This window comes from Hippichthys cyanospilos, chromosome 18 (genome assembly GCF_059441005.1).
Source record: "Hippichthys cyanospilos isolate Australia breed blue-spotted pipefish chromosome 18, RoL_Hcya_1.0, whole genome shotgun sequence".
NCBI classification, from domain to species: Eukaryota; Metazoa; Chordata; class Actinopteri; order Syngnathiformes; family Syngnathidae; genus Hippichthys; species Hippichthys cyanospilos.
This window is the reverse complement of record NC_142386.1, coordinates 374,050-394,629: the sequence shown is the minus strand read 5'-3', so window position 1 is coordinate 394,629 and position 20,580 is coordinate 374,050. Positions and strand designations below refer to the sequence as shown.

The 20,580-nt window shown below is 49.5% G+C and overlaps 1 protein-coding gene across 1 annotated transcript in view; it reads left to right on the top strand.

Moving 5' to 3' along the window:
* Positions 1 to 19,448, top strand: part of spns2 (SPNS lysolipid transporter 2, sphingosine-1-phosphate) — a 37,114-nt gene extending 17,666 nt beyond the window's left edge. Inside the window, exons 3-13 of the mRNA XM_088441313.1 lie at positions 3,518 to 3,654; positions 4,843 to 4,994; positions 5,836 to 5,902; positions 7,792 to 7,934; positions 8,359 to 8,520; positions 8,606 to 8,795; positions 9,737 to 9,802; positions 10,417 to 10,515; positions 11,874 to 12,037; positions 14,598 to 14,644; positions 17,827 to 19,448. Coding sequence (XP_088297439.1) covers positions 3,518 to 3,654; positions 4,843 to 4,994; positions 5,836 to 5,902; positions 7,792 to 7,934; positions 8,359 to 8,520; positions 8,606 to 8,795; positions 9,737 to 9,802; positions 10,417 to 10,515; positions 11,874 to 12,037; positions 14,598 to 14,640 — 1,223 coding nt within the window. The 3' untranslated portion in view covers positions 14,641 to 14,644; positions 17,827 to 19,448. The remainder of the gene's footprint in view (positions 1 to 3,517; positions 3,655 to 4,842; positions 4,995 to 5,835; positions 5,903 to 7,791; positions 7,935 to 8,358; positions 8,521 to 8,605; positions 8,796 to 9,736; positions 9,803 to 10,416; positions 10,516 to 11,873; positions 12,038 to 14,597; positions 14,645 to 17,826) is intronic.
* Positions 19,449 to 20,580: the final 1,132 nt, after the last annotated feature.

Genomic DNA, 20,580 nt, shown 5'->3' with positions numbered 1-20,580 from the left:
AATCATCTTTTCATAATTATGTGGAATTGCGTTATTTGCTCTTCTTTTTCACCTGGTAAAAAAATATACTGGTACTTTTCACCCAAAGACTCCAATTTCGATTGGATTTTCTGTACCAAGTGAACTTATCTCACACTTTATTTTGGTTTGGGGCACAAAGGATTTTCGTCGGCACGGTCATAGCTTAGAGTGCGAATACTCGCCTGGGTTGAGACTTTGAATGTTTGAATGGATGCGCGTTTCGTACGTAACGATGCAAACACGTATCTGGAGCCTGTAAAAGAAACGGCGCATAAAAGCAGCTCATCTTTTTGACTTCAGAAGGTCCGTTGGAGAACGGGCCTAACGCGCCTCCTTTGCGTTTGCTTTTGTCCGCTTTTTTTCCAAACTGAATCGCTTCCTTTTTGGAGTAAGCTCTCCTGTATACTCCTATTCCAAGCAGATGCGATCCAAAACCGTACGCACGCCCCAGTCCAATGTTGAGCTTCACAGGTGGCATCTTCAGGTGTGTCTCATATTTGGCAGGCAATTTCACAGGGCTTGTTGAATAAACAGAACACGCCTAAACACACTCACGCGAACACAGTCGTGTGTGTATTTCCTCCCGATGCCCCCTCTATTCATTGTGGCTCGCATTCATAGGCATGAGTCATCTCCTGAGCTTCTGTGGAGCCACTGGCCAATCAAAGCGAGAGCTGGATTTCCAATGTTTCTGGATGTGAAATAATGACCTTTGCTCCCAAACACACATTTTGGCCACAAACCCTAACCCTAGCCCTAACCCTAAAATCTCTCCTCCTCAGCTCCGAAACCGAAATGAAACTAAAGGACGTGGATGATGTCGACGTGTATTTTCCCTCTCGCGGGCGCTACGGGGAGGCGGAAAGGAAAAATAACACTTGGGTGCGTTTATTGTGAAAAATCAACATTGGAACATGGTTAAAAGCGCCACAGGTTTGCTTTTAATGTCATGCCCCCTTTATGAATGAGGCCATAACACTAAAGTGTCAATAAAATTGTAAATGGGCTTAATTTTAGCTAAGATTATGGTTTGACCGACTCATTTTGGTGTCATGTAAAGAGGAGAATGTAGGACTCAAAGCAGGAAGGACACGGAAGTGGGGAAAAAGAAAGACGAAAATGAAAGAAAGTCATTTCGCAGCAAAATTCCGCGCCACCGCATCCAGCTGAGGAAAGTAAAACGAGGAAACTTTATCAAACTAGACTTGGAAGGGAACGAGACTGGAAACCCGTTTTTTTTTAGCTCGTGTTGTACAAAACAAGCCCTTTTCTGGGCTCGCTCAGGTCAAATTGACCAAAGTATTGAATTTTTCTTTTTATAACCCATAATTTGGTTACTTTTAACTCCGCTGTTTGGACAGTGTAGGAAGACAGCTCGACTTGAATTTTTGTTTATCGTGGATACATGTATAGTTCTCTACTCCAATTTTAGCTCCTCCAATGTACAGCCGCGTAAACAACTTGAAAAGAATCCGGGGCGTTTTATCCAACGCGAGATGATGAAAATAGTCGGTCTCTCTCCGGGCCCGCGGCATAAACATCCACACAACCGTTTGGCTTGTCCCGCCGCCTTCGCATTGCACGTTTACTATTTTGACTTCAGATTGCCGCTCTTTCAGGACTTACACTCCGAAAGCTTTGTTCGGATCAAACCGACATGTGGATGTGTCCCATTAGATTGAGTAAACAGGAAGGCCGTGGTGGACAACGTGGAATGTGGTATGCGCAGACGGACAGCATTTCACGCGCCTGCTTAAGGCTCGCTTATCGTACCTCGCACCGCACATTTCCACTGTACATTTGCATTTAGTAAATGTGGTACGGCCCGCAAACGGAGGAAAAAAGGTCCAATAAAGTCGTTTCCGATAAGTATTCGGACTATACCGGACCGGAGGCTCAGGCCCTAGCCGTCGAGTATTTGGGCCCTTTTGACATTCAAAGAAATTTATATCGAGCGTTCGGGTTTAAAACAAAAAATGTTCAAAGGTGGTCAGTGGGAAGAGAAAGAGTTTCAGGCCGTCGTTTGCATCCGTCACGCCGGCCTATATGGAGCATTTGAGCGAGCGCTGCTAGCTAGTGGCTAATTTATGCTACGTACAGCTGTAGTGGAGCCCAAGCCACCGGTAAACACCGGAAAGGGATGCATGTAGGGTCATGTAGTCGTGATATTATATGGTGAACTAAGATTTATTTTAAAGTCGGCCTTCCTACCGTATCTTTTACTGTCATGCAGCACATTAACAATTGCTGCTGCGATTGCCTTGACATTTTTGCTGACAGGGTGAAAGGAAAAAAATGCATCCAGCATTTTTTGCACCAAAGTACTTGGATGACTTTTGCACATTTCAGCCTCTATGTACACATAAAGCGGTAATACCAAAACGCTTGAAATCAAGTCCCCTATTTGCGCATCACGACACGCTAATTTTACGAACATCAACGTCGCCGTCGTTCATTTTTTCTTTCCGAAACATTTGAGGACGTTTGAGGCTTCGTGCCGTGCTTTTCAATCCGAGCACGTGGCAGCTAACAAGGTTAGCGCCGAATAATCTCGTCGAGGCGCCTGAGCGCTTCGACGCGTGGAGGTTGCCGCCCGGCGATAATGATCATCTCATCGACAAAACGCAATGACAAACAAGAAATACACAAAGGGTGATATGAGTTCATATCAACATATCGGTGATAAGAGATGTGGTTTTGATAAGCTGCTAAACACGGGCCCTGTCTAAAATTAAAACCTCACGCGGAAGAGCTGGAGTGCGTGTGTGCGTGCATTTGTGTGTGTATCTTTTGGGGAAGCTGGATGGACCCGTTTAGCGTTACGCACCCCACACCCCCTATTCACATTAAGCATATTCATATATTTATAAATATATAGCCAAATAAGGACTTCCCGGCTCGAATTGTTGTTTCTGTGTTTGTTTCAGGCTTGGGTAGAAAAAACATTTGACATTATTTATATTTTTGTTCTTATAGTTGTATATTTGATCTTGCGTTGCAAAACCTGTGTTGATTTTGAGGGCCGTCGACAGATGAATGCAATTTCAGGTTATTTCGACGTAAAAATGATTTTGAGAGTAAATGCGTCACGACCGCTGGGTTTTTGTGTCGTATATTACGTAACGCGGTGCCGCCCCCCTCCACGTCTTTATGCTGACAATGTGTCAAAAGAGCAGCTTGCCTCCTTTTGCTCTCCCGCTGCTGTCAAGAGCAACATCTCTGCCCTTTCTATTGCTACTCAAAAGTCAGCGTGAGCGGATTGAAAATGCAAAATCCGCAAGATCCCTTTGCATCAGGCTGCCGCCGCCCATAAATATTGACAAGGATCCCAGAGAAGGAGGCCTCGCTGCAGCGGAGCAATTAGTAAAGGCATTTTCAAGCACTTATGTGACTTTGGCGTCGTGAGGAGGGGGAGGAATTATTGAGGTCCACTGGGAAGTTCTTTTGCCTGCCTCCAAAGGCTTTCCTAAATTGTCTTTCCTTGCTCCTTTTCCAGTGTTCATCTGCAGTTTCATGGTGGCGGCTCCCATCTTCGGTTACCTGGGCGACCGCTTCAACAGAAAGGCTATCCTGAGCTGCGGCATTTTCTTTTGGTCCACCGTCACGCTGTTGAGCTCCTTCATCAGCAAAGAGGTACGTCCAAGCGAACGGCCGGACAACGGCGGCGCGCGCCGGTGCGTCCGAGCCAGACGGCCGGACAACGGCAGCGCACGTCGGTGCGTAACCAGCGCAAGCTCATTAGCGGGGATGTGCTCGTGTTGAAACAAGGGAAACGAAATGACGGCGAGGCTCAGCATTTTTCATATCTTCGCCCGCCGTCCAATCAACGAGCGCTTAGTCTCGCTTGCAGCTCTATAAAAGATAAGGGCGCGGTTCAGCGAGCCCTCAACAGTTTTGTTTTCATTTTCCTCAAAGCCTTTGTGCGCATTCAACAATAATATTACCCTCAGGGGTAATCACACGGAGAGAGAGCAAACGGCCTGACGTCTTCAAGCGATAGGAAAGTGCAGACCTCCGCCGAGGTCCAACACGATCTGTGTTAATATGCTAAATCAGCATCTAAGTGACTGTACCCCTTGAAAGCCTAACACAGTTGCCGTTGGTACTGATCTCTTTTAAACAAAGACAGCAAATCACCTCTTAGGCAAAGGCTTACGGTGAGGGATACGGATGAGGAGGAGGAGGAAAATAAATGCGCTGCTGAGCACGGTTTAAATTTAAGTCAAAAACCGTTCGTGATGACCGGCAGCCCGAAAAAGCCGACCGTCGGGGTTCTCGGAGCGAGCCGCTTCAGCTGCGGAAGGAATGACAGCGCAGACGTGGGAAGCGCTCCGGTCCCGGGAGCCCGTCCGAAGCTCGGAGACAAGGTGGCAGTCATTTATTTGCACGGGCGGCAAATGCGGTCAGGCCGAGATGGAATGAAGTGCTCCTTCCCTCCTGAGAAGTGCCCGCAGCGGAAATGAGGAATCCGTTTCTCCACGCCCCGAAGCACATTTTTCTCTGCCCATTCATTAGAGCAAGAGGAATTTCAACGCGCGATGTTACAAATTGCCAAAGGTGTAGCAAAAGACTAGCCGGCTGGAAAAGGACAAAGAGTCGTTCTTTTCCATTTCGGGGCTCAGAGAGTCCATTTTTTGGTCACGTTTCAAACACGGGATTACCGTATCCCTCCGGAGACTACGTCGCCATAGAAACAGCTGCCCACGCCGATGCCCTTGCCAATGCGAGCGCTTCCCCCAGCCTATAATGGTCAAGATTCGCGAGCGAGGTACCTCCGGCCGTTCCTCCGCTTGAAACGTAAAGCTCTCTCTTTCTCTGCAGTACTACTGGCTGTTCGTGCTCTCCCGGGGGCTGGTGGGCATCGGGGAGTCCAGCTACTCGTCCATCTCCCCCACCATCATCGGAGACTTGTTCACCAACAACAAGCGAACCATGATGCTCTCTTTCTTCTACCTGGCCATCCCCTTGGGAAGGTAAGCCAGCGCGGGATATTACCAGGGCGGCGCCTCATTTTTGGGGGGGTTTTCTAACGTGAGTAGCGGGACGGTATTTGGCGCGCCCCCTTTCTTTCCTTCTCAGCGTCGCTCCCGCATGAGCGTGTGCGCGCGCAGCCCCGAAAGGTTTCATAAATTCCTAAGTTATTGTTTGCGATGACGCAACCTTCCGCGTCGGTAATTCCTGGGGCGAATGCATACCCGCGTAGCGTTGATGCGCCTCCCTGGATATTATCTCTGAGGCATATCAAGAAGCCGTGGTGTTTTACCTTACTCCAGCTGCAGCCTCATCTCCCACTCAAGAATGCAGAACTCTGAACATGTGCTGCAGGGGTGTGGGAATCGGAAGCATTTTGGAGCGCGTCTTTGACTTTATTCAATAAGCGAAGGACCACAGGAGGAGGGTAAACAAAGCGGAGTGATAAAAGATGAATGGGCCGCAGGATGGAGCGCAGCAAAAGTCCTTTGAGGCTCAAGCAGCATTCAGAGCCCATGCATAACGACTTATCGCAGCTACTTTTGCTCCCTTTTCCTTCAAATAAGCTTTTAGAACTCCCCGCGCACCCTGTGCCTGAATAATTAGCTCAGCGCACGGCACGTTGGTTTTCACAACTAGGCCAATTAGCCCAGAAGCAGCGACCGTTCCGCAGACCGTATTCATCAACGTCAAGTAGGAAGATGGTCCACTCTTCAGTCGGGCCGCATTTAAAAGCACGGAAAACAAAGAGCAAACTGGGGATGACGGGTCATACGCTTTACATGGAAATGACATCCGCGCGTCGGTGGCGTGTGGCTAATGGCTTGTGTTGTTTTCCCGCAGCGGACTGGGTTACATCCTGGGCACCAGCGCCAAGGTAGCTGCAGGAGACTGGCACTGGGCCTTGAGGGTGAGGACATCAACTGCTACATTATACACACAAACAAACCCGCGCGAGGACGGATTTAGAGCCCCTCCTGCGGGGCTGCGCTCGGCGCCGTCGTCATTCCGGGTTCGGAGGGGGCGCGCAAAGCTGGACGTTGCGAAGAAGTGACGGCGCAAAGGGGGCCCGGGGCCGCCGCCGCGTCCTTCGGAAAACCGCGACAGCGACTGGATTTGAAAGCGGCCTCGGTGACACTCGAGGCTAGCGCCGATGTAGTAAATTTGGAGAACGTGTTCACGTTGACCCCGAGGTCGAGATGACCGCAAACGTAACAAACAAACAAAAGCATAAGTGTAATTGCAAGCCTTCTATGACGAAAAATTCTACTTTCACACTTAGAAACAGACCTACTCACCAATACTTCACGGGCATTCGTTCTCTTTTTGCCGGAGAAAGATCCCCATCTTAGCGCTAACGTATAACTCAAACAGAGAGTCTAACTGAAATTAGCGCAGCTGATACTGTAATTATAAACCTTCAGCATCTACTTTATTGCATACAAGCAGACACCAACAATAGCCACACAGCCATAAATCTTTCTCTGCTCTATTTGAACTATTTTTAGACTAAAATCAATCATCATGTATCTAGACAGAACAAAAGTTCACCCAAACCATGAAATGCTGTCAGAGCAAGCTGGATTAGCTTAATGTGGCCAAACATAACTCGCTAGAGCTAAAAACAGATAACGCAGCAAAAAAGGTCGACATTTTCTCCACGTATTATTGGCGATGACGGAGATATGGATGAGCGCGAGAGTAAACATTGTTCTTCTGCATGCTTTCTTTTTTACCGCAACCCCCGACCGCAGATGTGAGTCGCATGCCTCCCTCTGGTAATGCAAGCAAACCAGAGAAATGTCTGAAAGGGTTCCCCGGGTGCGGCTTGCTTTCGGGGTCATCTTTTCAAAAGGCCAAACAATGTCGACCGTGACTTCTCTAATGAGGCGGCTGACATTTAAAAGGCAAAAAAGAAACATTCCTTCAGCGGGTCGCAGAGGATTTCTTTTGGATTCCCGGACGCGACAGGTAGTTCGCTCCTTTCGGGGAAACAGGAAGTCAAGTCCTCCCGGTCTTGGTGGAACATTAAAAACATAACAACGAACGGGGCGGCTTGTTCCACCGTGGCCACGGTGACATTCTAACGCAACGATCCAAAAGCCAATTAGTCAGCGGTGCGGCATGCGGGAGGAAAACAAATAACCAAGGTACGAAATGTGTTTTCACCAGCGGCATCCTGCCGTCAGTAAAAAAATGACTCGACAGAGCTTCCGCTTGTTTTTGTGTTCCCGCCGCCTTCCTTGTTTGGCCAAAAGGTGCTCGGCAAAAAAAAAGGAGCTCCATAGAAAAGAGGTGGGGGGGGGGGGCTCCGTTGTGGGATCGCCAACCATCCAAACGTACAGGAAGTGTCGAATGGCTCCGGTGGGAGCCCGGGGGTTAAAAGTCACGGTTTGGCGTGCCTCGCTGAATATGAAGGGAATTTTGGAAAACGTGCGTGCAACAAAGGGTGTCTTCAAAATGCAGCAGGAAACAAATTGACGCCGTACTCCGTAGTCCTCCTTCACAAACCAAGTTTGATTTATTGTTTAATAATTACTGTCATTGGTCCAATGATGAAAATGGGATCAAATGAGTGAAGTTATGAGTTTTGACCTGCCAAATACAATTACGGAACTTTGGGGGTCGGGGGTTTTGAGTTTGTTCCTTGACAAACGTAGCAACTTTCAAAGAGGCTTTTTGACACACACAGAAGAACAGCGGCAAAAGAGAAGACAGCCTGCGCGGCGCGGAGCCTTCCTTGTCTTGCAAGCCACGCGTACTGGTCTTGAGCCGGCCTTTCTGCCACCGTCCCCGCAGGTGTCTCCAGTTTTGGGGATGACGGCAGCAGCCCTCATCCTGCTCTTTGTGCCCGAGCCGAAGAGAGGAAGCGCCGACCAGATGGGAGGGCGCATCAAGACGCGCACCTCGTGGCTGTGCGACATGAAGGCGCTGGCCAAAAAGTAAGTATGGCGTGCAAAAGACCTCCCGGATGAAAATATCCATCCTAGCGCGGCCCACCTCCGGAAGCTATTAGGGTGGCGCAAATGTCAACAGCGGACACAGTGAGTCTTTGTCGACGGCTCGGCAACACTGCTCCACTGTGAGCCAAGGCAGCGTCGGACGTGCGGCCGACACTGCGCGCGTTTGTCGTGGGATGACCTTTGCCGGCCATATTTCTTAAAATAGCTTTTCGACAACATAAAGTCCTCTCGGCCGCGGGGGTTGATCGCAAAGTATATTCTAGGCGGGGCGCCGTATTCTCCGCGTGAACGGAAACATTTTGAATGGGGACGGCCAAACAGGCGGCTTTATCGCCTAGGAATTGGACAACGCCGCCCTTGCTCAATATTCCTTTGTGCGTCTGTGCGTCTTTTTCACGTTCAGCCGGAGCTACGTTTTCTCGTCCTTGGCGTCGGCCGCCGTGTCCTTCGCCACGGGCGCCTTTGGGATGTGGATTCCCATCTACCTTGCCAGAGCTCAGGTGGTGCAAAAAACTGCCATCGCCGAGCCGTGCGACAACAAAGAGATCTGCAGCAGCACCGAGAGGTGCGACAAAAGCGTTGAAAAGTCACTCCGGAAGGCGCAGCAGCATGAACGCTTTCTCATCGTTGGCTTTTGTCGTCTCGTCCAGCCTCGTCTTCGGGGCCATCACGTGCGTCACGGGCCTGTTGGGCGTGCTCATCGGGGCCGCCACCACGCGCCTGTGCCGCAAGAAGACGGAACGGGCCGACCCCCTGGTGTGCGCCGTCAGCATGCTGGGCTCGGCCATCTTCATCTGCCTTATTTTTGTGGTGGCCAAGAAGAACATCGCAGGAGCTTACGTAAGTGTCGCTTATCACCCTGTCGGCTCGGAAAAGCTTTACGGAATATGGACTTGTTCCAAAAGGGTCCGTCAATGGTTGAAAGTAGACATTATGTTATCGTCATGGAAAGGCGGAAAAAGCCAAACAGGTGACTCCGCTCCTTTTAGCCACCAACCAAAGGATGTCAGACCTCGTCGCACTTGTTAAAATGCAAATTCATCTGACGGCGCGGCCCCTCTTGTAAGGGATCAGCTGGGGTTTGGCGGCGGTTGTGTCACATCACGGGGCGCGACGCGCTCGTAGCTACGCCTCGTCCAAAGCGGATCGACCCCTCGCGGCTGTCGTATCATCCTCACATAGCCGATGGGAGCAAAGTCCTTTCTTCCTCGCTCCGCCTCGGTCACGGCGTCCGCTTTGGCCGGGATCCGGCGTGCGAGCAGAGTGCAGGAAGCCCGCGTCACACAAAAGCGCGCCGCACAGAAGCGGCCCCGTATAGATCTGCCGCAAACAAATCCCGACGGCTGCGTTCGGAAGGAAATGGCCAAATAGAAACGGCAGCTGCTGCCGCACCTTTCATGTGCCGTACGTATGACCGCAACAAGTTATTCGGAGTTTACCGCTCCACCCAGAAGAGCGTAAAGTAGCTGGGGCCAAACTATGGATATAGCCTATATATAAAGGCAAGGCATATCATCTTTATCATCCGTGGAGCTTTTGGGTTTGTCTCATCGGAATCAAGCCCAAGACCTGCGTGTTTGCGTACGATTGAGCCAAATCCTAATGACACGTTTGCCGACCGCGGCGACCCAGGCGCTCGTATTCGGCAGTACATGGCCACACGCAGCAGCTATGATGTTCAAGTCTTCTTGTGGCTTTTGGCCTCGGAGCCGCACGGCGGAAAGTGCCGGCTCTTCGTCGCCGCCGCTATATAATGCAAAATGTTGTCCTCTTTATTTTAGGTCTGCATCTTCATAGGAGAGACGCTGCTCTTCCTGAACTGGGCCATAACAGCCGACATTTTGATGGCGAGTACTCCAAACCCATACTTATCCCCGGCGTCTCCGGGGACTTGGTTATTTTACCCATTTAATTGCAAATACCCGCGTTGTATTTTGAGCCGCCAAGTCCGACGGGACTTTTCTTTTCCGAAAGTATTTTTTTCAAGCGCTAAGCCTGTCGCGCTCGCTCGAAGTAGACCTCGGCCCCGCCCGAGTCGAGATTTTCCCCAAACGGTTATCGCCCCTTCGCCGGGTGATGAGAAACGCTTTTGTTTTTGGGGCGCGCCGGCCGCGACCGTTTTACAGAGGAACAAAATCCCTTTCGATAACTAGACTAGGTACCAGACTCGCCGCCGTTCCGGCGACCGAATCTGTAGATGAGCTCAAGTCAAGCGGAAGATAAGAAATGAACCAGAAGAAAAGCAAATACGACACGAGACCAAACAAACTAACGGTGACGGCGGAGACTTAGCGAAACGTCGGCTTGTTTGACGAAAGTGAGTCACGCTAGCGAGTGATGTCAACTCACATGTGCGGGTGTGTCAACTAAGTTTATTCTTCGCTCGAGTGTACAATAGCAAGTATGTCTTATCACTTGAGAAAATTCTTTGCGCTTTACTCATTGTCACTTCCCTGTGCAGTTTGTGGTCATTCCAACCCGAAGAGCGACGGCAGTGGCGTTCCAGAGTTTCACCTCTCATCTACTGGGCGATGCCGGAAGTCCATACCTGATAGGCCTGGTGAGACTCCCTGAGTGAAATTAAAAGCCGAGCTTTACTGTAGGTTGTGAATGTGCAAAAGGAGGAAGTCTGAGGCCTCGTTGTTCCGTTGGAATTTTTCCATTGGAGCAAATTTCATAGGTCCGGTAGAGCACCGTTCAGAGAGTCATTCTTAAGAGTCGCACCCGGCGGCTCCCTCACACATGCGCAACACACAACAGCGTCCAGGGGGCGAGAAGGAAACTCATTTGTAACCTCATTCGCTCAACAAGCCTTCTCGTCCTTCCGATTAAGAGACGACCAAAACTAAAACTGAAACGCGTAACAAACAGTCAGGCGCTTGCATGACAAAACGCAAAAACGTGAGTCACCGCCAACTCCGCTCTGACATGGAGGATATCAAAGTCCCCTTTGGTTATCGCGGGAACAATTTCCTGACGGACGAACGTCACATGTTGTGTAATCGTACGGAACGCTCACAGGGGGCTTGGTCAGGAAGTCTTTGAACGATTCTTAGCGGCGGCCGGCGAGGCTTTCTGGTGCGCTCCTTTCTTTTCTTTTGGTTTCGGAGCGAAGTCACGAAGAACTCGCCGCCGATACGCTCTCCCAAAGAAAAAAGGCGGCTCTGATACCTTTCTCTACCATACGGCGCAAGTGTTTCGGCGTGAGGCTAACCGCGTAAGAAACCGTTGCGTTCCCAACATAGAGCTTTACAAGAGTTTACTGAGCCCGGTGTTTTTGGAATTGAAAGGTATCAGCACTCTTAACCAAAGCACCTAACGTTTTCCATCCAGCCGCAGCAGGGAAAGTTTCACACCACTGACCGACCGACGAGAGCCGCAACGCTCCGAGTGCGTCATTGCTCAGTGCCTCGGTTCCTACGCTGAGGTTTGACACGCAAGTGCAACCGAGTCATCGTGACGCTCGGTGAGCACGGGCAGGCGGATTGCAGCCGCCGCGCAGCCTGCCGCTCATCTTTTGATCCACTGACACGGAAGCAAAGCCGCCACTTACTTGCTTTGGGGATTTTGACATGCCAGGAAAAGCTACTTAACAGTGGGCGGATATCACATTCCGACAGTCCGATAACCGCCAGCAAAAATATCAGGGGATTAGGATTACGGCTCTATTTTTTTCCCATCGCACGCAAAATATTGAATATTTGGTACGTTAAAAGAGCTTCCCTCTTTAGTACAAATGAATGAATGAATAAATAAATACTTTAATATTGCTCTTGGTTTCCTTCGTAGCCCCGCTGCCGCCAAGCTCTTTTTCAGACAAAGACCTGTCATATGAATTAACGTGATCACCCGCGACCCTTAAAATGATACCGAAAGCAAGTTCTCATCTGCGATGCCTTCTCCTGTGGCGCGTTGCAGATCTCCGACAGCCTCCGCCAGAGCTACGCGACGTCGGCGCTGTGGCGCTTCCTGAGTCTGGGCTACGCCCTCATGCTCTGTCCCTTCATCATCGTCCTGGGCGGCATGTTCTTCCTGGCCACGGCGCTTTTCTTTCTGGATGACCGAGAGAAGGCTCAGAATCAGTAAGTGTGCTTTCCTTCGTTGCGGACCTTTTCCACACGCGTTACGCCTCGTCGACCTTTTTACAGCCAAAACCAAAAGTGCAGAGTTTGTAGTAGCTCCACTCATCCATTAAGCAAGTATTAAGCATGAAATTTTACAGTCAAAGAGGAATAGTGGAACACGCTGATTTCCAACCTTTCACTTTCCACCGCAGCACTACATATGCAGCCACTTAAACGAAAGCTGGTGCGCCCCATCAAAACAGGCCGCTTGTCAAGCAAGGCTTTGCGCATGTTAGGTTTCCGCCGGGTCTGGTTAACTTGATTGGCTGGTCCACAGATTTAAATAAACCCCAACGGAATGAACATTTAAAAAAAAAAAAAAATTCACGGAATTGATTCAGCGTGTCTAAAAGACCTCGATCCCTCGGCCTCGTCAAACTAGCGCTTAGTGCATGCGCGGCGGTAGCTGTGCCAGCTAGTTATCTAGTTGGCTACGTAGATGGACGGACCCACAGATCAGTCAGCGAAAGTGCTCTAGAGATGAGGTGAGTCTGTTCTGGTGGCCATCTTTATGAATGATGTACATTTTATTGCGAGCAGTTGTCACCTCTTGTGTTTGTCTAACACCCCACTGTGAACACAGTAAGATGTCCGTGGCCTTAAAAGGCATACGCAAGTGGGTGATGTGTGACGTCTCGGGGTTTTTTTCCGCTCATTTTGTCCGTGTTTTTATCACATAGACAAACTCCCCTGCCGCCCGCGTTCTCAGAAATGACTTCCTTCCCGTTAAAAGATGAAGGACACTTTTAGACAGGGTGGCAGTCGGACGCCTGACGTCCCGTCTCCAGTCAGTGAGCCTCTTTGTCTTCGTTGCTTTCGCTGGTTGTTCCCGCACTAAAACGCTTCACGACGAGACATTTGCTATCGCTTAAACTGGGGGGGGACAACAAAAATAAACTATTATCGATTGTAAGAGCTTGAAAAGTCACGCCGCTGGGAAATGATGGGGAAGGATTCCTGGTAAGAGTTATGTACAGTACTTTGAAATACTCCAGTCAGGTTAATCCAAGCTGTTAATATGCCCCGCGTGTGTTGTCAAATGTATAATTTTACAGAGGCCTTTGAGTGGTGTAGGCCTACGGCTGCCATAAGTTAGCTGTGGTGTGGTTTCTGTGGGCTCCGCTCCCGGAAAAAGGCAAGCGGCACACAACAATGACCCCGAGAGCCACTTGTGTCAATAAGAAATACTAGTCTGCAGTGCTGTTGAGAGTAAAGAGAGCAAAAAAAAACAAAAAACGCACAGCCAGACTAACAACACACAGATTGCGATGAGGACAAGCGCTATGTCGGATGTACGTCCATATTCATGCTTAGAAAACATACCGTTGCATAGCTCACATAGTTGTATAAATCCGCCATATGCGCAAATATGCTTTGAGCGTCGGCGTTGCGCGCCGCGGATTTGCGCAAGACATCTCAATGAAGGAAAACTTCAAGAGCGGCGCTTCTTACGTAACGTCGTCTCCTCGGGGCCGCGGCAACCGGCGCGCGACAGGGGTTGTTCCGCGATATTTATAGATTACATTCACGCTGCGGAGCCTCTGATATATAAATTCCAACCGACTTTCCAGAGCACCGTTTCCCCTTCTTTGAGTACGTCCGCGGGTACTTGGCTATTTATAAAAGCCGCCGAGTCAAACTGGTATACTCACTGGAGCGCGTGGATTTCCAGCTTCCGGGAGCACTTTTTTACTTCGAGGCCGCCGGCCGTTTTCGGCCACGCGGTCTCCAATAATAGCCGGAGCTCATCGCGTGCCCCCGAAACGCGCGCATTTACGCCAAGCGATGTGTGAACAGACCCGTCTCGTCCGCCCCGCCGGTGCCGAACGCTCGGGCATCTCCGTTTAGGGCTACGGGGAGTGTTTTCGAACCCGATGCCTCCGTCCTGAGATGATCTCAAATTTGAGCTAATAGCGTGAAGGCCCCGCACGCGTTATTTCTGTTTTTTGTTCCATCCATTTTTTTAGGCACGCTTCTCCTTTCGCATAATTCATCTGATTCACAGCGCTCCAGTTCCCACATATTCCAAATAAAACCACAGCATGGGGGCTCGTACGTTTTTGCCAAAACGAATCCCACCGACCAAAACTTCAACGTGACGTGCGTACCATACATATTGCCGCATATTGTCGCAAAGAGACGCGTTCCACAAAACAGGCTCGCTCGCGTTGGAAATTCCAAAAGCTTCAGCTCATTCAATTCACGTGTCAAAAATGTGGATTTCTTTCTTTGACTCTTCAGTGTTGGCCTTTAAAATTGCTGGGCCCGCCGCACTCCACATGTCAAGGGTTAGGGTTAGGGTTAGGGTTAGGGTTAGGGTTAGGGTTAGGGTTAGGGTTAGGGTTAAAGTTCAACTACGGGCCGGCGGTCCAAAATACGTCCAAATGAGCCCGTTGGATGGTCGGTCGGCCACTTTGGGCCATGTCGCAATCCCCGTTGGTCGCACTAGGTTTAAAGTCATACTTGAGAACATCAAGGTTCTAAAAGCGTATCCCAAATGTCTCCTTTCCCTCATCAGGTTGAGCCAGCTCTCTCGGCCCTCCGCTCCGGTCAAGGTGTGATCAGGTAATTTGTTTTTTTTTTCAAGTGTCTTTATGTAGCCCGTGACCGACCGCTGGCCGGTCCGGGGAATTTCCCTCGACCGGGTCTGGCCCTTACGCCCCGCGACCCTGAAAAGGTTGGGCGCTAAAGAAAAATGCGTGCCTGGCGCACAGCGGTATACTTCCCCTGTCGTGAGGTTATCCAGACTTACAACACACACACGACCGATTGCTTCCAGTAGCGTTATGCTGAAAAAGTGTCTCGCATTCTTGGCGTGGTCATTTGACCCTCTACCTAACTTATCAAGAGTTTACCCCGTTCGCTGCCTTGCGTGCTTCCTGGCCTTTTTTTATCAGATGTAAGCACATGTTGCCCAAGCTCTCCAATTATTAACCGAGGGGAAAAAAAAGACAAAGGGCAGCACGGCAGCCAAGTCTACACAATGAAGGGCAAACGTAGTCGCCGGCCCAGTAAAGCAAAACAAGAGTAAACTCTTGACTCGGTGATTACGCATTAGCCAAAATGTCTCTGGCCTGGATTGTTTTTTGTTTTGGTTTTTTGAAAGGTTATCGCGTTCAGGCAAATTCCAAATTCTTATTGCTTTCATTTCCCCTGACACCGTATCAAACATTGAATGCGCAAAAAGGTGTATGGTAATAGTCCTGGAAGCGGTTATCAGCCAGGTGATTTTTCATGTTAGCTCAGCTTGTCCCGTCAGTGTTACATGCTTGATTAGAATTTAACTGGTAAAAGTAAAGGGTGACTCACACAACTTTACCTAATGATGCTTGACGGCTAACGATTGTTGAACTAGCGCAATGCATTTTCAGTCTCCTCTTACGTACGTCTGTCACACCCGCCCATATGAAGTGTTCATTGATTTATGCGTGACGCTGCTGGTTCAGTGGAAAAACCATTATGAATGCCCCAAAACTTTTTCAACATGTTCCCAGAAGCATGTCGCAGCTTAAGAAGTCCACTAGTCTTCATACTACAACTGCCGCTCCCGATACAAACCGTGACCTTGTTCTGAAACGGCGTTCAATCGCCAATTCGGGGCGCGGACAAACAGTTGAATTGGGTTGACGGTGAAAGATCGCGCCCGTCCCCAGGTCGTAGCGTCTCGAGCTCCGTTCTACGGTCTGGCGCAGGTCGTCGGTGGAGACAGCGACGACACTTTTGCCGATAAACGAGGGTGAGGTGCGGCGCTAATCTTCTAAACCGTCAAAGCCATCGACAACGCCAGTCTAACGCTGAGGTACGCCGAGGGCGGGCCTTCCTGCTCGTTTGTCGGGGAAGGGAATCCCATCTTGAAGCTAAACTTCTGTAACCGCCGTCCAAAGCCAAGTGTTGACACAGCTGCAGACCTTCACGCGTTCATTGAGTGGAAACTGTGCCGAGCGCGAGTCGGCGGCGGCGGGGAGGAAGACCCCGCGCGTCACGCACTGTGCCGGCGATGAAACATTTGAGCCCTTTTTGCATACACTTCCACTGGTGCTCAAGTGTGAAGCCGGGAAGGGCCTTAATCATCATCCGCATCCCGTCAGTCCCAAAACACTGGATCAGCTCGATTGGACTTTATTCCCTCGCCAGCTCCCGTTAGCTCGAGAGCGGGAAAGCTGCGAGGGGGCGGGCCAACCTCGTAGCCGACGACGGAATCATGACATCTATTTATAGCCTCGGGGACGTCTTGACTATTTAATGAGATTTTAGACTGCAAATGACGGCTTGCGTACGTGTCCTAAATGTACGCTCATTGTGTCCAATTTTTGCTGATACCTTTTGATCACGTGGACGAACTCCCCCGCTGCCCGCGTTCTCAGAAATGTCGAGCGTACCCTCGCTTGCCGGTGATGGCGATTACCTCTGAAAAAACCCTCTCGGTTCTGTGGTTCGCCCTCAAACCAGATTGATACATTTCTAAAATACAAGTATTTGCTAGACAGCTGTTGAGATTTGGAAAGCGTCTCCTTCAAAACCCGGCCGACGTAATAACCGATTGACGATTCCGTGGTCAGTATGCTACGGCGCGTGCCAGAATGGAAGCGCGCCAAGCTCCCGGGCACTGATCCCGTTGTCGCAGCAGTTGTACTTGTGTTTGGGGGCACGTAGGCTACCGTCCAAAGGCCGCGCCACCTTCTTTCAAATCGCAATGGCACCTTGAAGAAGCTCGTGTCCTGACTCCCATGTATCCCGCCCGCGTCTTTACTTAGCTGCGCGGATTCAGCAGATGGAAGCGAGCGTGAATGAAGCGAGGGCGGTTTTATTAAGTGCAAAAAATAAGGGCGACGGGGAATATGCCCATAATTGTTTGAGCCTGGGACCAATTAGCCTGCGCGTTATTATTTCAGTCGATATACTTGAGAATGTAAAGAACATTTGGTGTCAGCAGTAACCGCGGCGCGGTACTGTTGTTGCTTGTTGGGAAGGATGGGGGGCGGGGGGCATCAAAACATGTGTTGGTATGGATGCAGGGAAAATATTTAGGTCACAGGCTGGTGCTGGTGGCATCAGGAAGGTCCGAACAGATGGCCTAAGGGCTTTGGACCTCGACATTGATTACATACCCACGGTGAAGACACACACCGACGACGACGCCGCCGAATAATCGGATGGCCAATTAAATCCGTCCTTTGCAGTCAAATACGCAGCGCAACGACAAATGCTCCCATGCACCTTTTTCGCTTCAGACACAATAGCCGTCTTGAGTACTGTCCCATACCGATATCGATCCGAGAGGATGTTTGTACACCTCCCGTCATTTATTTTTCCGTATGGAGCGTCAGACGAGATCTGATCAAGCCATACTATTCAAACCAAAAAGAGCAACAGTACGTAGGAGAATCTACGAGACACTTTTTCCCAAACGTTTGGGTTCCAAACATTCAAACTGCGTGTTCTGCACTTCAACAAAACAAAGAAATACAAATAGGTTAAAGGAGCGTGAGAAACAACTCTAGTATACGTTTTTTTTTTTTGGGGGGGGGGGCCTTGATCGGAAATGCGTTAAATATGATAGGCATTCAACTACTCGTAACACAAAAACATTTGACAAGAATTGATGTGCTTGAAAATTCATGAATTGCACCACGCAATGCATTCTGGGAAGCAAAAAGGATTTTTGTATGTTTTTAGCAATATTTCCGCAGCGCTTGGATAGGGCTGGAGCACTAACCAGCCAACGCGCCGCCCTCTCATCCTGTCAGGTGACAAGCGAGCGACAAGCAGCGACCGGGACGTCAAAGCGGCACCGACTTTTCGCCGATTTCCGAGCCGCGCCCCCCGCGCCCGCCCCTCCCCGGAGACGCCTCTGAAATCACACGTCGCTGAGACATGGCGGAGCGAGGCCGGCCCGGCCGTACTACTGAACGCTGACCGTGAACCCGCCCTGTCTGTCATTGCCCGTCCGTCCGTCCGTCCGTCCCTCAGTCGCTCGTCAATCTGCACCAAGTGCCATAGTGTCATTACATTCCTACAGACTTTGCACTGACCGCCCTCGTGACATCGCCGCCGACGCAATCCAGCTCCCCCCCATTTGTTGCTGCGGACTTTGCCATCTGAAGCCCGTGAAGCGGGAGCGTCCAAACTCGCTGTGTCAAAAGCTCTTCTTTCGTACGCCGCGCGGCCAGCGGTTTGGACACCCCCGCCGCAAACAGACCAAAGCTGCCAACTCGCAAAAGAAAAAAATGCAAAGGCGGCGTACCTGCCGCGACTGGGCCACGCCCCCCGCCCGTTTAACGACGAGCGCGAGCCGGCGAACGGCGGCGGGACGAGGAGGAAAGTTCCCGTCGTTTCCGGCCCCGCGTCAGACGTCGGAGGTCAGCGCCCGCCATTGTTTCGGACGGATCGGCATGATGCAATCTGAAAAACACTGGATGATATATTTGATAATTTATGGTATGTACAGTATATATGCTTTTCAAGATTCTTGTGACCGGGGGATGTATTTGGGCCTGTTTCGATGTACGCGGGAAGCAATGGTTTTCTCGTCGAAGCTTTTTATCTACGCTGCCTTATTGGGTGAGCTGGCTTTCTCACTCCGATGCGCGCTTTTACATTTCCGGACAAAATACTTTCAAAGAGGCTCCCGTTAAAGGCAGTCGGGCCCGGCCCGCAGCGGATAGAATCACGCCTCCCCCTCGTCTTTGGTTGAGCGGTCCCGCGCCTTGACCGGAAAAGGACCTTTGACGTGAGCCGCGGCGGCAGCCATTAGTCTCGAGCTGGAGGAAATCGAAATCCCCGACGGGAAAAGGGACCGTTCCCAGAGATGGGCGAGGATCCCTCGAAGCCCGTTCCAAGCCCGCGGCTACATCGAATTCCAAAGTCGCGTTTCTTTAACGTTCCGGCCGCGAGAAGAATGAAAAGTTTGTTTTGGTGCAAAATCCTCATAAAGCAATTTGACAGAAGCCCGAAAGCCACTAATAGAGGAGTCCCAAGTTCTGAAACGGGTGCGTGCAAGGGAGCCTCGAAAGGAAGCAGGCGTGACGAGGAGGAGTCCGCCTTGGCGGACGACTAAAAGAGACGTCGTCGAGAGAGTCCTTGTAGCGCTCGTGTCGGAGCGCGACGGCTCGCGTGCGCCGGCGGCGGCGGCGGCGGGTGATTAGCTTTAGCTTCTCTCGGTGGAGCTCGCTGAATGTCATTGTGTTCAACCCCGTGCATTTATACGCGTGCGTCCTCTTAATAAACCCAGCTTTTATCTTCCTGACATTTTTTATTTGATATATTTAAATACAATTAGGGATGCACTGAAGCTAGAGGTTTTTGGTTTTTACCTAACATCAGTGCATCCTTTCAATACGGTGTGTATATATATATATATATATATATATATATATATATATATATATATATGGAATATATATATATATATATATATGGAATATATATATATATATATATATATATATATATATATATATATATATATATATATATATATATAGTTATAGTTAAGTGATGTGATGGCTTGGATGCAACGTATTTATTTGTTTATCATAGTGATGAAGAATCCGTATAAAGGGAATTGTTAGGTTTGTGTAAATGACACTTTGCTTGATGTGGTTTTGAAACACCTGCTTGGTCTTCCTCTGCATCCCATAGAAAACACAGTCATGTTTTGCATCGCTAAGGCTAAGCCTAGTCATCTCACACATTTACACAGAGAGGTCATTGCAAATTGACGTTTTTTTTTTCTTTCTTAAGAACTGGTTGAACCATTTTGCACATTAATGTTCAGGGATTTTTTTCTTCTTTTTTTTTTAACAGTGGCGTAGCATCCATGTCCCCACTTCTACCCTAGAGGTCATTTCATGCTCACATTAAGGCATCTGTGCGTCATGAATGGATTTGCCAAATTTAGTTTTAGCACCATTCGAGTAAATCTATGTTAAACATCATTGAGTTGATGTGTTGAGAATGCACTATTTCTTGTCATACAAGAATTCTGTAATATAAAGAAACTTGCTCTATTTCTGATGTTCAAGCAGAAATGTAAGAGGTTATTTTTATTTTTAGGCAGGTTGACCCGAGAGATGTGTGAACTGATGTAACGAGAACTGAACTGTGATGCTCCCCGTCAGGGGTTGAAACAAAATGGAAACATATGTCATTCAAATAAAGCTACACTATTTAATCACCTTACAGTTGTCTGCGTATGCACAGTATTTAAAGGACGTGGAAGGCCGGGACGGTCCCGCAATCTTCAAACTTAATTACACGTCAAGTACGTCGTTAACAAATCGGTCCGCGAAACAATCCACTGACAGCTATGAAAAATGTCCACTTTATGTCCTTTATTTAGGGGGATAAAATGCGTGAGCAATAAAAGATGATCTCACTGGTGATTGCAAAAAGTGCAGATTTAGAGTGTCCTGGAAGCACTGAACAGTGTTGACGTGTTCCTTATGTGTTACCTTGAGAGTAGGAAAAAAAACAACTTTGCGGTATAACATCCGTCATAA